The following is a 17,017-nucleotide window of genomic DNA, read 5'->3' as shown; positions in this document are numbered from 1 at the left end:
CTATTCGTTTTGTTGAGGCACGGCAGTGTTTGGGCGCCCCATAACTGGTGGTAAAATTACAATTTAGCGATTCGCACGCAACTTCAATATTTGTCTAATGAGGGAAGAAGTCGCGTAAGAATTCCGATCTTCACGCAGCTTTTTTTTATTTATTTTTATTTTTTTTTTATTATTTTTTTTTAAGTATAGGGAAACATTAAAGTTGTGCGAAATGCGGTAGCCATAAAACTATCCTGCGACTCGTGGATACTCAAATATCGCCATGAGAACTCTTCTTATTTTGTTATTTTCTTAATAAACTACCTTAAAATAACTTATTGTTTTTTCTTTATTTGGAATTTTTTTTGACAGCCTAATGTAAACTGGGATTCTAGAGCAGCTTGCTCAGGTTTTTGCAGCAAGGTAACAATACTGACTTAGCAGTGAAATTCTGCACGAGCCTGTGAACAGTGGGGTGAATCACCACCATGGAAATACGAGCACTTGGTTGGCATTCCAGCCGGTAATGATGGTCAACACTCACACAGGGTATGTATAGACGGCTGCTTCTAGAAGGGCTCATGCACCTGGCTGTATTACGTCTCAATTTTATACATGTAGAGGCTGTACAGCAGGTAGGAGTCTGTACGGCTCTGTATAACCGTGTACAGGCTCTCTGCCGGTGTGCATGCGCCCTAACGCCCATAGACTTGAGTGGAGAGCGCCACGCGCGTGCAAGACTTCTCTGCATGGATGCGGTGGCCTATAGTTGGGAATACCTCTTTAAAAGGGCCTGTCGGAAAATCCTAGAATAGTGTTGCCCATATAAATATAAAATTTTTTTTTTTATTATTACTGACCTTCGGGTGCCAATCAGTGTTTTTAGGCACATACACCATATTTTTGTGGCCTTTTTTTTTTCTGACGTGTTTTTTTGGGCAGAAAACACTGCAGCCAGAAGTCAAAAGGGAAATATTAAACACACTACAAACATTGAGTTTTGTGGGGGTGTTTTTATTTTTTTTGCAGAATAAGGTTAGTTTGATGTTTTCTTGTTGTTTTTTTATTTTTACCCAGTGTTTCTCCTATAGACCTCCCATTTGGGTTTTTAAAAAAGAAAAAAAAAAGCTGCAACCTCACACTGATCTCACCAGCCAATCGCACGACAGTAGTTTTTATGCAAAAAGAGAGGAACGTGACAGAATTTTAAAAGTGAATATATTGCAAGATATATGTATGTCTGACTCTGAAGAACATCTTATACATATTGCATTACTTATCTCGTGTCGATAGGGAGTTACACCCTGAATTATACTCCAGAGCTGCATTCATAATTCTGCTAGATGCTATTGGAAACGGTCAGCAAGCTTTTCCTTCGACAAACCTCAGGCCTGGTTCCCACGGGACCGATACGCTGCGTAAAAACCATGCAGCGTATCCGACCTGGAACTCGCAGGACATTCCGTCCGAAAGATCGCACCATTGTGGTGCGATTTTTCGGACGTAAATTCCACTGCGGTGGAAAACCGTACATACTTACCCACTCCCACCTCTGACATCCGCTCCGACCCCTCTGGATGACGTTTCAGGCCATGTGACGCTGCAGCGGTCACATGGGACGCAACGTCATCCAGAGAGGCCGGACTGCACGAACGAGGGCGTTCTGGGTAAGTATGTTAATTTTTTTTTCTTTCGGCGTTGCAATATTTGCGGCGTAAACGCTGTGATTATGCTACAAAAGCTGCAGCGCTTCACTTTCTGTTGTGGGTTTTGCATCCCCATTGAATTCAATGGGAAAAACCCGCAACGAACAATAAACAAAAACGCAGCATAAATTGACATGATGAGGAATTAAAATCTGCACCGCAGGTCAAGTTATTTAACGTTTACGCTGCGTTTTTGTCCCGCAGCGTGGGCATGAGGTTTTCTAAATCTCATTCGCTTTGCTGCTACTGTAAACGCTGCAGAATTTCCGCACAGCGTTCCGTAGCGTTAACGCTACGTGGGAACCCGGCCTAACCGCTTAGATTCTATAATGCAGTGAAACAGTTAGTTGCTATGACTTATTACTGTATCGTATAGTCCCTGATGTAAAGTCTACAATTCCCTGAGCACTATTTACCAGTACAAGCTCTGTGCAGATATTGAGCCCGCAAGGAGTTCTGGGAGTTTTCCCGCTCTAAAGACTGCAGAATTGTGAATGCAGCTCTGAAGTATAACACGGGCTCTAACTCCGGACCAGTACAGGATAAGTAATGTAATGTATGTACACAGTGACTGCACCAGCAGAATAGTGAATGCAGCTCTGCAGTGTAATACATGATGTAACTCAGGATCAGTACAGGATAAGTAATATAATGTATGTACACAGTGACTGCACCAGCAGAATAGTGACTGCAGCTCTGGAGTATAATACAGGCTGTAACTCAGGATCAGTACAGGATAAGTAATGTTATGTATCTACACAGTGACTGCACCATCAGAATAGTGAGTGCAGCTCTGGAGTATAATACATGATGTAACTCAGGATCAGCACAAGATAAGTAATGTAATGTATGTACACAGTGACTCCACCAGCAGAATAGTGAGTGCAGCTCTGGAGTATAATACAGGATGTAACTCAGGATCAGCACAAGATAATTAATGTAATGTATGTACAAAGTTACTCAACACAATTACAGGATCTATACATATTTCTGGACGTAACCATGGCAACCAGAATGAAAGCCTGCATTGTTTACACTTCTGGCAAACCAAACAATAGATACAAGGTTTGTATTATAAGGTATTTTTTTTGTTCTTATTTTAGGTATAAGATTTTGGTTTGTAGACGGCGCAGTCTTCTCCCTTCTACCCGGCTGTAGCATTTCTATCCTCTGTAAACGACTGCTGGGCCGGGTCTCCATTAAATTGCTGACCTGTTACAGGAATGTGCAGCCGTGTGCGCTCAGGAAAGTTCATTACCGCAGTGACTGATTAGCATTCACTTCACACAGATCACCTCATTAGATCCGATCATCGCATCCTCCCCCTCCATCGCGGTCACAGATTCCACCCGGATCAGAGCGCCGCAGTTACTATTGTTGCAGGGTTTTTTGTTCAATGTTTTCGCTGCAGCAGCTCTGGAGTTTTCAAACACCCCCCCCCCTTTTTCTTTTTTTTTTTAAATAGTCATCTGTTTCTGGGGAAGCTGGATGACCACTAATACAGCCGTCATTACATCTCCCACATTCTAAGATATCAGTGGGAAGTCTGTCACTAATCCATTCATCAGTTTCTTGGAAAAGCTGGGTTGCAATGTGGCTGCCATTACATCATGCTCAGTGGTCGTCACCCAGCTTTCCCAGACTCCTAACCAAAATGGCAATCCATCACTTTATACCGAAGTTAATCTGCGATAGAGGAGCACGAGAAAGCTGGGTGACGACCATGTTAGAATGGCAGCCATAGTGTAACGTTTTATTCAGCAGTTTCTTGGAAAAGTTGGGTTACGATTTGGCTGCCATTCCAACGTGCACAGTGGTAGTCACCCAGCTTTCTCAGAATCCTCTGACATATCAGCTTAGTTTATTCAGTGAGGCATTGACATTATGTTTAGGAAAGTTGGGTGACGACCTCTGTGCATGATCTAACGGCAGCCGCATTGTAACCCAGCTTTTCAAAAAAGAAAAACCTGCTAAATAAAATGTTGCAATATGGCGGCCATTCCGACATGGTCACCCAGCTTTCTTGGACTCCTCCATGGCAGATCAGTTTTGGGTATACAGTGATGCATTGGAATTATCCACAGTAGTCTAGGAAAGCTGGGTGACGACCACTGTGCATGATGTAATGGCAGCCATATTGTAACCCAGATTTCCCTAGAAACTTCTAAATAAAAACTTTACACCGAAATCTTTTACTGTTCAGATCTAATAGGAGTTACCACTACATAGTTTTGTGGATTTACCATTCAGGAGTCTGGGAAAGCTGTGAGAACCCCTGTGGAGAGACTGAACGGCTAGATTTGGTGTCTGTTGGGAAAAGTATTCTGGACGGGAAAGGAATATTTTCGGGTGGGGGAGGGCAGTATGTGGGGGTTGTGGGAACAAGAAGGGGATGAGTTTACAGTGTGAAATAGGAGAACTCCTAGGGGTGGGCACAATCTAACCGTGCTGGAGGGGGGGGGGGGGGATTAGCTTTGACCATGGTTATAAACAGGAGAATGGAGGCCGTCACTAGTTACATTTATTTTTATTACTTTTTTTATTTTAGCGAAATTCCTTTAATCTGCTACTTTGTAATCCAGAATTTCTAATAATCCAGCACTTGTTTCCTGGATTCTCTGAGAAGCAGACACTAAAATATAGTAATCTATAATCTATAGTGATACAATGTAAATCCTATAATCCGGTTATGGAATTTTACTGTTCAACGCATGCGTAAACCTGGTGGTAACTGTCCTGGAACTGAAAACGGGGACAACCCCCATGGGTGCTGTTTTGTGGCTCCTGAAGTGAAGGGTAAGAGAGCGATCAGATTTATATAAGATATATTCAGTCGACCGATCCTGCTAATGTTAATGGGGCCGTCAAAAAGGTTGGTTTTAACTGATAAGCGGCTGTCAGTGGTGTATAGCACACGCTTATCCTCACCTTCTTAAAATCGTATATGCGTGTTATTTGGCAGTAAGGGGGTCTGTGAACAGCTTGGTGGGAGGTATAATTTACATGGGAATTCAAGGGCTTTATGAATAATGTATATAAAGGGGTTTGCCCCCCATAGACATTTATGGTATATCCACAGGACCCTTCTTATCTGGAGAACAGGGGAACCGCGTTCCGTGAGTTTGGCTTTGCGTCACGTCCAGCCCGAGATGGAAGTTAGGAAAATAGCTGAGCTTGCTCGTCTTTTTCCGTAATCTCCTTTTCAGTTAATCTGCACCTCATCTGGCTAGAAAGGGATCATAGGGGGATACAAATTTTATATATATATATATATATATATATATATATATATATATATATATATAAAATTCTACACATGAAATTCAACTGATCCTCCTAAACAAATGTAAGCTATTGCTCTCTGCTATCATCTATTTCATGCTGGGGAGTCGCTTTCTGCAGTAAATTTCCACGAGGTCTACAAAAATCCCTGCCCCGTAATCGCTATATTCTCACATCTGTCCTTACATACATAGGGGTGATCGATGCTAGCAGCTCCCATCTTTAGGGGCAGGGCTCCTTTAAGGATTTGCCGCGGTAATTTGACATCACACTCTGTTGAGCAGCAGCTGAAGATGTCTGGTAGCCCTGCGGCAATTTGTTCTGGACTCCTCTCAATCCTGATCTATATTGAAGCCTTGTGGTTTCATTGACTTTGTGTGCCTTTGCCAGTGGTGCATACACGGTTACCTGCAGTATTCCTGGGATAGCAGAATGCCGAATTCTGGGGTTTGGCATGTACCGACTACTGCATTGTGCTTTCTGTAAGATTTGATTTAAGAAGATAATCCAATGACACTACTGCACTTATACTATATGTCCCGTTATGTAGCTGTATATATAAGCTGCAGTATAGGCGTCTTTCAATGTAAATAATCAGGCATGGCTGCTCCTCTACGCTTAGCAGGTGCTGATTCTCCTTGCGGAGATCCAGCTACTAGAGTTTTAAGGGCAATGCTCTCTGGGTAAAATTTTGCAAATTAGCTTTACTTCAGAAAGAGATCAGCGACCACTCAAAGTCCATGTCTGACCCTATATAGAGCCTTGACACATGACTCTGGTTAATAACCAAACCAGAGACGCCCATCTGTATACGGCTGCGTCACAGGCATCTCATTCAGCCAACCAGAACATACTCTGCACTGATGAGGAGCAACAGCTCTGAAATAGTGCTATCCACAGGGTGTCTCTGGTTTGGCTGTTAACCGGAGTCGTGTTTATGGCTCTTTTAAAGGGTCAAACGTTGACTGGCCCCTAAGTTCACATATATCCGTTGTCTGTTTCAGTTTCCCTTCGCCGTGTTGCGCAACAGCCGGAGGGAAACTGATGCTAGAACGGATCACAGAGCTTTTTATGCGATCTGTTCTGGCACAGGGGACATTAGATGTGGTGCCGTACGGCGCTGGACCCGTGCAGGAGCCAGATCCAAAAACGTTACTTGCAGTGTTTTTGGTTTGGGCTCCGTATCCTATCTTAAGTATGGCCGGATGAACACCGGGTCCTGCTGCAACCACCTTCCGGTAGCACCCGGCTGGAAGGTGGATGCGAGCAGGAGCGGAATTTAGGGACCCCCTCCCCTGTCGATAGTGCCACAGTAGCTGTGGCTCGAGATTCCCTCCAGTAGGAGACTCTGACTACGCTGTCAATATATGGACAGTGCTGTCAGGGGTTACAGCTAGGAGCAGAATCCCTGGGATCTGCTCCAGGTGGAGCCCCTCACGGCACTGTCAATATATGGACAGTGACGTCAGGGGCTACTCTGAGCAGAATCCCCTGCCACAGCGTTGGCAACACTGTTGTCGGAGATTCCGCTTTTAGCGGTAACCCGACGTCACTGGAATCCCCGGCTACGGCGTCAGGCTGGGTTTTCCCGCACAGGGTGTAACCCCTGATGTCACTGTCCACATGTGGACCGTGGCGTCAGGGGCTCCTCCTTGAAGGAATCCCCGGCCACAGCGTCGGCAATGCTGTGGCCGGAGATTTCGCTTCAGGACTTGCCCCTGATGTCACTGTCCATATGTGGATAGTGACGTCCGGGACTTCTCCTGGAGCAGAATCCCCAGCCAGCAGAGCGTTGGCAACACTCTGGCCGGAGATTCCACTTCTAGAGGTAACCGCTGACGTCACTTTCCTTATATGGACTGTGGCATTAGGGGCTCCTCCTGGAGGGAATCCCCAGCCACAGCGTCAGACCATTCTCTGGCCAGGGATTCCACTGCTAGAGTGGCACTATCTACAGGGGAAATGGGGTAGAGCTATGTACAGGGGGCTGTGTGTGGCATAATCTACAGAGGGCATTGCGGCACTATCTACATGGGGGGTGCGGCATTATCTACAGAGGGCACTTTCATTTTATACACATTCATCTGTTTTTAAAAATGTGTCAAAAACGGAAACACAGACCCGAAACTGATACAAAACGGACTGAGACGGACGTTTTTTTTTGTTTGTTTTTTTAAAACATCATTTTTATTAACACTTTTCACATTTTCTTACAAACCTTTCACGCAAAGGTTGCATCATGAGTGCGCAGCACTCAACTGTCATTAAATTAAGCTTGAATTAAATACAACATAACATACCATACAAACATGGCATAAGTGTCGATCTTCATATAAACCGAAAACATGACTTCCCCCCCCATCCCCGACACGACTTAGGTCATCAATGAGTAGCTACTTTTCATTTATCCCCTGACTAGATCAAAGTTGCAGACCCCCTAAAGTGCCTGCCAAGAGCTGTTAGACGGCCGATTTTAACGACCAACACCCGGACTCTGTTGTGTGAATAGATACAACCGCAATCCCAGCGTGGTGTGGGTAGGAGATGCGTGGTGGAATTGGGTAGCTGTAAAGGCACCGAAAACTAGTTACTCCCTGAAGTTATGGCGAGTGTTTGGAGTCTTTGAGGGCTCCCATGGCTGCTTCGAAGATCTGATCTGTGGTGAGGTCAGTGGACAGCATCTGCCCTCTGGGCTCTCCCTCTCGGCGCCGGCCTTGGCGCTGCACTGAATATGACACGTGACATTACAATGTGTGTGTCAGACTTCACTGTAGCGCTGAGGCCAGAGCATAGGAGAGCCCTGACATCATGGTACATAACAAGTATCTAATCTATCATGTATCCAATCTATACCAAACTATGCACCACTCTGATAAAATTGGCACATTTTAAGAGCCTAGACTACCTTTTTGGTGGAGCCTTGTGGTAAAAACTGACAACTGATGGTTTTGTAGTTAAATTTGTGAAAAAGCCTGATGGCAGCTGATACATATTTGCATCAGTTTTTGCATCAGTTGTAATCACATGACAGCCAAAAAAAACTGATGCTGATGCAACTGATATATGTGAACGCACCCTTACAGGGAAGTCACCTGTAGGTGGCACTAGAGAGACTGTTTTCTTGCTTCTGGAGCTTTCAGGGGGTACCAGTTCTCTTTGCGGAGATCCAGCTGGTGTAATGAGTATTACAGGCAAAGCTCCCGGGGAAAGAGTATGCAGATTATATCCCCTAGAAGGAAGAAACTGTTTCTCAAGTGCTACTTATAAAATCTAAGTAATTGTTCAACCCATTAAAGAGCCTTGAAATGTGACACGGAATAGCAGTGAAACGCCAAAAAACGAATCTGTGGACAGCACTGTTTCGGAGTTCTTGCTCCTCATCGGTACACAGCAGCCGGGTTCCAGTTGGCTGGGTGAGATGCCTTTTGATGCAGCTCTCGAGGGTATTAATTCTCACGGAGATCAAGCTGGTGTAGGAAATCTTGCTATTTTGCATCCACTGTTCCCTCACACACTTGCAAAAATCTTGGCGGTCCCCTTTCACCACTAGGGGGGGGGCCTCTGTTCAGGTCAATGCAAGCTACATTCAAGTAAAGATCAGACCCTCTGCTAGTGGTGTAAGCGGGGGCGGGGTGCTTTAGATTTTTTTCATGTATGTGGGACAATGGAGAAACACCAATAGATGATTGAGAATGTGTAAGATCAGATATACTGCAGCTTTATATCCGCCTAGGAGCAATGCATGAAACCGGGCACATGTAACAAAAAAAACGTCTCTTCTTCCGATTCGTTGACCTTGCGCTCATTATTTCCATCATTTTTGTTTTTCAGGTATGTCGCACAAATCCTAACCCTATGCAGATTCAAGAGAGCCACCAAAGTTCACCCTGGATTGTGTGTGGAGTTTAACACTCTACTTCTCGAACGAAACCACGCCTACACCTCTCCCCACCCAACATTTTTGGTTTAATCCACTTGGACTCCTTTGCATACTTTAATTATAACCGACCATCAATATGGCGAGTAAAAGAAAGTCTACAACGCCGTGCATGGTACGGGCAACTGAGCTTGTAGACCAGGAAGACCAAGATGTTGATGTTTTGGATAACGAATCCGCTCCAGAGACTAAAAATGACTGGCCGGTGGAGAAGGAAGCCGAGGACCACGATGTGGTGGAAGAGAAGCCACCCGCTGAGACTCCATCCAAAAAGTTGCAAGGTGGTTATGAGTGCAAATACTGTCCTTACGTAACACAGAATCTCAATGAGTTTACCGAACATGTGGACCTGCAGCACCCGAACGTTATCCTTAATCCCCTCTACGTCTGCGCTGAATGTAACTTCACAACCAAAAAATACGATTCTTTATCTGACCACAATTCCAAACATCACCCGGGAGAGAGTAACTTCAAACTAAAATTGATGAAACGAAATAATCAGACCATTCTAGAGCAGTCCATCGAAGGTGGTGCTGATGTTTCCAGCACTCAAGAAAACATGGAAACCGATGACAGTCTAACCGGCGTATCGATAAGTAAGATGCCCATCAGTAAGCTTGGGAAAAGTCGTGCTGAAATGAGAAAATTGCGAAGGGCTGAAGAGTTGCTGTACGAAAGCCAGTTTGGCCTCTCGGAAAGTAATGGATTTTCTGGCGATGGTTTAACCCATGTAATGCCATCTGTTCAACTTCCACCCAACGTTCACCTTCTTCCGAAAATTGCAGTGCCTTTGAATAGCAACAAATACAATTCTGCTCTTGACACTAATGCAATTTTAATCGGTTCTTTTAATAAATTTCCTTACCCTACACAGGCGGAACTATCTTGGCTAACTGCAGCCTCAAAACATCCAGAGGAGCAAATAAGAATTTGGTTTGCTACCCAGAGGTTGAAGCATGGTATAAGTTGGTCTCCAGAAGAGGTGGAAGAGGCAAGAAAGAAGATGTTCAACGGGACTATCCAGTCTGTTCCGCAGACCTTTACCGTTGTGCCAGCTCCGTTAACGACTACTTCTAAGATTGGCCAACCGATTATCCAGACAGCAGTGCCTTGTCAATTTCTTGGGCAGACAGGTCTAGTCTTCACACAGGTGACAAATACTCCTACCTTGACCGTTTCGTCATATTCTGGCCACTCATCTGGAACACCAAGCCCAAACCAAAAACGTTCCTTACAAAGTCAACAAGAAGCCCCAGAGTCTAAACGTCAGAACACCGTAAAAGCTTCATCTCCATCTCCATCTACCAGATTGAGTATCTTGTCCTCCTCTCGGCATGAGCGTAAAAAGACCAACGAGCAGATTGCTCTTTTGAAGGCCAGTTTTGTAACTAGCCAGTTTCCAGATGATGCCGAAATTTACAGGTTAATGGATATCACTGGGCTTTCTAGGAGTGAAATAAAAAAATGGTTTAGTGATTATCGGTATAGGAGCCAGAGAGGTATTTGTAATATCACCAGTGAATCTTTAATGAGGGACCGAATGTCATCCAGGACTCGGCGCCCCTATCATTACAGAACCATAACCCCCACAAAACTTGCTGAGATCTCAGAAGAACAACTCCAGTATCTCGAAAATAGCTTTCAGAAGAACTCCATTCCAACGCAGTCCGAATTGGACTACCTACGGTCCGAGACAAAGCTGTCAAGGCGGCAGATAGATTACTGGTTTTCGGACAGGAGGAAAGTTAGAGATTGCATGGAACAAGCTGTTTTGGACTCTATGGGTTCAGACAGTAATGATGGATTTATGAATGGGGCAGCTACACAATCTGGTAAATTATCGAGCCCTTGGTCACAGTCTTCGGCACCATACAAATCTAAACAGGAGCAACTTCATCTGTTAAAAAGTACCTTTGCGAGAACTCAATGGCCAACTCCACATGAGTATGATCATCTGGCGGCACAAACCGGACTAGTTAGGACAGAGATAGTAAAATGGTTTAAGGATAACCGATGTGTCCTCCGAAACGGGAGTTTAAGGTGGATGGAGCAGTACCGTAAGATGTACGAGCGCTCTCTGGAAGAGCGTAAAAAGTTTATTAAGATCGTGTCGGCCACAGATACAGGTAAAGACATTCTCGCCAAGTATTTCCAAGAGTACGGCCGGATACATGAGGAGGACGTTGATCTTCTGATGATCAAGGGTAAAGTAGGTGTTGATGAACTGAGAGCGTATTTCGCAGAAATGCAGGAACAAGTGGCGTTAGATCAGCTCCAAAACGAACAAGAAGATGATGATGATAAACTTGATTTGGAGAGTGAGGTGAAATCCCATGAAGATGAGGAAGTCCTTTCAGATGGTGGAGATAGCTGGAGTCAGATTGGACAGGACGCCCAAGATGACATAGGTGATTATGAATATGGAAGTACACCTAAGGAGGACTCGTGTGTCTAACCAGGTAATTTGGCTGTAATCATGTGTTGTTTTTTTTTTTTTTTTTTATTTACCCTATTCATCTAATGTATTCTACTTTTGAAAGAGTGTTCTGAGGATCTGGCCATTAAAGGGGCGCATAGTAGTTTTTCTCACCTTTTAGGCTACCTTCAGGCGAGCGGTTTTCACAACCAAAGTGCGGTACGTGTTATCACGGATCCCTCATCGACTAGTCTATGGAGAGATGCGTGAAAACGCAAGAAAATAGGACGTGCTAACTTTCCACTATCCCTTCACACGTTCCGTTGAAACAGCGGCCCCATTGATATACATCTGTCTGTGTGACGGGCGTTGTTTTAATGGCCGTCACACAAACGAGTTACACGCTTGTCTGAATGAGCCCTTACATAAAACTCAGTAACATGAACAACTTGTCCTGGGCTTGGTATAGTGTTTCATTGCCCTGACCTCCACTAATGTGAGTCCTGCGGTTTTCTATTGTGAAGTAATTAGTAATAATATACAGGTGTGTGTGTATATATTATTAATACTGCCCCCTATGTACAAGAATATAACTACTATAAAACTGCCCCCTATATACAAGAATATAACTACTATAATACTGCCTCCTATATACAGGAATATAACTACTATATTACTGCCCCCTAAGTACAAGAATATAACTACTATATTACTGCCCCTATATACAAGAATATAACTACTATAATACTGCCCCTATATACAAGAATATAACTACTATAATACTGCCCATATGTACAAGAATATAACTACTATAATACTGCCCCTATATACAAGAATATAACTACTATAATACTACCCCCTATATACAAGAATATAACTACTATAATACTGCCCCCTATATACAAGAATATAACTACTATAATACTGCCCCTATATACAAGAATATAACTACCATAATACTGCCCCCTATGTACAAGAATATAACTACTATAATACTGCCCCTATATACAAGAATATAACTACTATAATACTGCCCCCTATATACAAGAATATAACTACTATATTAATGCTCCTATATACAAGAATATAACTACTATATTACTGCCCCCTATATACAAGAATATAACTACTATAATACTGCCCCTATATACAAGAATATAACTACTATAATACTGCCCCCTATATACAAGAATATAACTATTATAATACTGCTCCTATATACAAGAATATAACTACTATAATACTGCTCCTATGTACAAGAATATAACTACTATAATACTGCCCCCTATATACAAGAATATAACTACTATAATACTGCCCCCTATATACAAGAATATAACTACTATAATACTGCCTCCTATATACAGGAATATAACTACTATAATACTGCCCCTATATACAAGAATATAACTACTATAATACTGCACCTATATACAAGAATATAACTACTATAATACTGCCTCTATATACAAGAATATAACTACTATAATACTGCCCCCTATATACAAGAATATAACTACTATAATACTGCCCCATATATACAAGAATATAACTACTATAATACTGCCCCATATATACAAGAATATAAGTACTATAATACTGCCCCTATATACAAGAATATAACTACTATAATACTGCCCCTATATACAAGAATATAACTACTATAATACTGCCCCTATATACAAGAATATAACTACTATAATACTGCCCCCTATATACAAGAATATAACTACTATAATACTGCCCCTATATACAAGAATATAACTACTAAAATACTGCCCCCTATATACAAGAATATAACTACTATAATACTGCCCCTATATACAAGAATATAACTACTATAATACTGCCCCCTATGTACAAGAATATAATAACTTTAATACTGCCCCCTGTGGACTGTGGGCAGACATCTCTCTGCTGCTCGATTTGTTTGAGCTCAGGTTTTTAGTATAGTTTTGATGGGATGTCCCTAGTCAATAGGTTCCTCAGGGGTACAGTCTTAAAGGGTAACTAAACTTTAAAAAAAACTTTTGACATGTCGGTGAAATGTCAGAAGTTTTGATTGGTTAGGGTCCGAGCACTAAAACGAATCGGCAGAAGCGCTGTACCGGTTTCTAATCGGCTTTCCTCGGTAAGTCGAGCAAGCAGTGTACAGGCTCGATAGAAAGTCTTACTCGGCCCCCTCCGATCAAAACCTCTGATATTTCGAAAGCCGGCTAGCCCAATTAATCGCCTATTCCATACTATGCCCTGTGAAATAATACTAAAGAGGATATCCACCCAAATTGTAAAATTGACCGTATATTAGTGCGTTTAGAAATCAGCGGACAAATTTGATTGTTTGTTTATTTTATAAGTATTGGTATTTTTCTGTTGTTGTTGCGGCAGATCTTTCTGCCGCCGTGTTGGTTTTCGCTTTTGGACGGCTCCTCGGAGACGGATGGTAATGCTGTCATTTTTTTCAAGCTGTTCCATCAATAACAAAGTGACAGATTTACCATCGGTCTGAGAAGCGAATTCAATTGTGAGAACCACCATGGCTGCACTTGCTGTTGTCGTTTTGGCAAAAATATACGCTGCAACGAAACGGATCACCATGTATCTGTAAGTGAAAGAAACATAATGGCCGCTGCAGAAAAGTGTTTTAAAAAATATATATATAAAAACAAAATATTCTACTTTCTCCATTGTCACGGCAACGGGTTCCTCTGTTCTCTGGGCAGTCCGGCCTCCGGGGATGACGCTGCAGCACGTGTGACCGCTGTAGCGTGAAACATCATCCCAGGATGGATAACAGAAGAAATTGTCGCTATGACAACACCCTGGTGCTTTGTATAAACCTTTCTATTCATTTTATACCAAAAAATAAAATGTTATTCTTTTTTGGAGTTGCGTTTTTTTTGCGGCGGTATCACAGCTTTTCTACGGCAAAAATCGCAACATTTGTTATTTCTTGCAGGTTTTACCCCCTCGTTAAGCTCCTTATGGGGGGAAAAAAAATTGCGAGAGACCAAAAATTCTGAAAAAAAATTGCGAGAGACCAAAAATTCTGTCGCTCTTAATTTTTGCACTGGCCCCAAGGTTGACTTGCTCCCCCTTCCCTTCCCCATTCGGAGCAATTAAAGTCTAGTCACAACACGTGCTGGTTATACAACATATGAGGTCTGCAGTGAAGCCGAGGGAGTCCGGCCATAATTTTGTCTGTTCTTTCTTCTATTTTTGTTTTTTTTTAATTTTTTTTTTGGTACTGAATCGAGCAGTTTCGGAAATTTACGATCTTCCTTTTTCTTTCTAGATCTGAAGAGATTGAAAGAGCGTTGACTCCTTTCATCTTGAAGATAATATAAAGATATATTTTCCTACTGTTGACGTCCGGTCTCCTCTTGGATTGTAAAACTAAAAAGTTCTTTAATTGCCAAAGAACTAAATTCTATAAGACTTTGTACGTTTCCCGCTCACTTCTTCTGTACTGGAACCGTTTCGAGTGTGAGATATATGTTGGTTACCAAATTTTTTTGTTTTTTTATTTTGCCAAAAGATACAATTCGTATTTTATTTTTTTTTTTATTAAATTTTCATTGCTTAGAATTAGTAACCACTAAGTTGTCTAGTTTTTGTTCCCTTTTTGTTGTGTATATAGAAAATTATATATTTGTAATTTCAAGGGGGGATGTAGATTCTCAGCCCCGGGTTTAGGGCACTGCCTATGCTTTTGGGGTTTGAAGAAAGTTGGGAACTCATGAGGGGTAAGGGGAAAGAAACAGAATCCAGATCAAATTCAACACAAAAGAGAACACGAGGTGTGACTGACGCGTTCCACCAATACGGACTGCCTTGCCAAACGGGGGGTTTCTTGGTATTTCGGGTACAGGCTAAAACAATGGACATGGTGGATATTAAACTTTAAGGGCTTCCTGGTGTGTGTAGGTTTACTCATAAAGAAAGGATCGTTAATGCTATATATATGAGATATATATATATATATATATATATGTGTGTGTGTGTGAGAAATAGGTTTTTGTTTAAAAAAAAATGCAAAAATATTCAGACTTAATTGTTTTTGTACTTTTTTAATATATGTATAAAGTTATCTAAAAGCCGCGAGCACAACTGAAGACTATTTGTCAGTTTTTAGGTGTAGTTGATCCTATCCAGTGAGTGCACTTTTTTGAAAAAAAAATTCCCCTTCCTATTCTATATTATGAAAGAAAAAAAAATAGGTGTGTTTTTGAGACGATAATCTTATTTCACCGCGCCGCACAAATTTGCTAGGAAGTTTTTGATTTGAAGAATTTTTTTTATTTTTTTTTTTACTAAAAAAATTAAATAAAAGCATTTTTATTGCTTGAATCGGAGCTACTTTTTGTTTTCTATTGATTTACTGCCACCGGTGCAACAAAAAGATTTATAAATGGGAATTCAGGCCAAACATCAAGACTGGCCTAAAAAAGGAGGGGGTTTAATTATTATTATTTTTTTTCCATTTAACTTTTTGGCTGGCTTTTCATAAAGACTATTTGACTATGCTAAATGACACAGCCCTCCACTTTTTAATACTTGCCTGAAATTTCCTTTCTTCTATTCTGGGAACCAGTGGCCATTTTAGCTAAAATCCAGGGGGTAGAATTGCTGGTGGTATCTGTAATTTCTGCAAGTTGCTGGGGAACGATACCTCTTGCACAAACGTTGTCCTCATGCAAACGGATCAGCACTTCTTGGGGACAATACCCCCGTACATACAGAGTCCAATGGAACGTGCCACAACTTTTTTTTATTTTTTTTCGAAATCTGTCAATCATTCAAGCAAACCTCCATATGCCGGTGTATGAAATCCGAGGTACTGTAGATGCCTCATCACCCCTATTCCGGCTCCAAAACAGAGGAATAATACCGCCATATGCATAAGCCCTTAAAGGTGATGTACTGGGTTAAAAAAACATACAGTACCACACCTGTCTATGGGTTATGTCTAAGCTGCAGTACCCCACACAACCTGTGTAACAGGTGTGGTGCTGTTTCTGGAAGAAGGCAGCCATACTTTTCTAATCCTGTACAATCCATTTAAGGGATCCAATGTTGTCACCGGCTTCATTCCGACACTAGTTGCTAGGCAACAACCCAAAGAGACTCAGGCGCTGCCAAGCATATTGGGGAAGGAGAAAGGACATATGAGAGACTCCGCAATTGCCTAATAGTAATTTATCCACCATCTATGGAAAAGTGGAGCAGCTACTCATGGCAACCAATCAGATTCCAGCTCTCCTTGTCTTAATGTCCTTTGGAAAATGAAAGTAACAAAATGATTGGTTGCTATGGTAGGATTTTTTTCAACCAAAAATACTGACCAGACTTAGGCCGTGTGAACATTCCCGTATATGCACCCTATTTTCAACAGTAAACGCCCCGAAAAACGGCTGAAAATACGGAGGGCTGAACGACTTCAAATATCTACCCATTGATTTCAATGGGAAAAAACAGCGTTTCATACCCACGGGGCGTTTTTTTAAGTGCCGTTTGTAAAAATGGTGTGTCCAAAAAACGTCCCATAAAAAAAGAAGTGAATGTCACTGCTTGAGCAGTTTTTCATTGTCCCAACAGGCTGCAGCGGTCTCCTGGGACGAGACGTCATCCCAGGAGGCCGGCTTTAGTGCTGCAGTTTTTCGCCCGGAATTCCCTGTAGCAGACAGGGCGGATACG

The 17,017-nt window shown here is 42.2% G+C and overlaps 1 protein-coding gene across 3 annotated transcripts in view; it reads left to right on the top strand.

The window, feature by feature from the left end:
- ZHX2 (zinc fingers and homeoboxes 2) overlaps nt 1-15,670 on the top strand; it is a 50,872-nt gene extending 35,202 nt beyond the window's left edge. For all 3 annotated transcript variants that reach the window (XM_075825774.1, XM_075825776.1, XM_075825775.1), the window contains exons 3-4: nt 8,799-11,363; nt 14,616-15,670. In XM_075825774.1, coding sequence (XP_075681889.1) covers nt 8,984-11,359 — 2,376 coding nt within the window. In that variant the 5' untranslated portion in view covers nt 8,799-8,983 and the 3' untranslated portion in view covers nt 11,360-11,363; nt 14,616-15,670. The remainder of the gene's footprint in view (nt 1-8,798; nt 11,364-14,615) is intronic.
- Nucleotides 15,671-17,017: the final 1,347 nt, after the last annotated feature.

The sequence above is a fragment of the Rhinoderma darwinii genome, chromosome 5 (assembly GCF_050947455.1).
Source record: "Rhinoderma darwinii isolate aRhiDar2 chromosome 5, aRhiDar2.hap1, whole genome shotgun sequence".
Taxonomy (NCBI): domain Eukaryota; kingdom Metazoa; phylum Chordata; class Amphibia; order Anura; family Rhinodermatidae; genus Rhinoderma; species Rhinoderma darwinii.
This window is presented reverse-complemented; position numbering and strand designations above follow the sequence as displayed.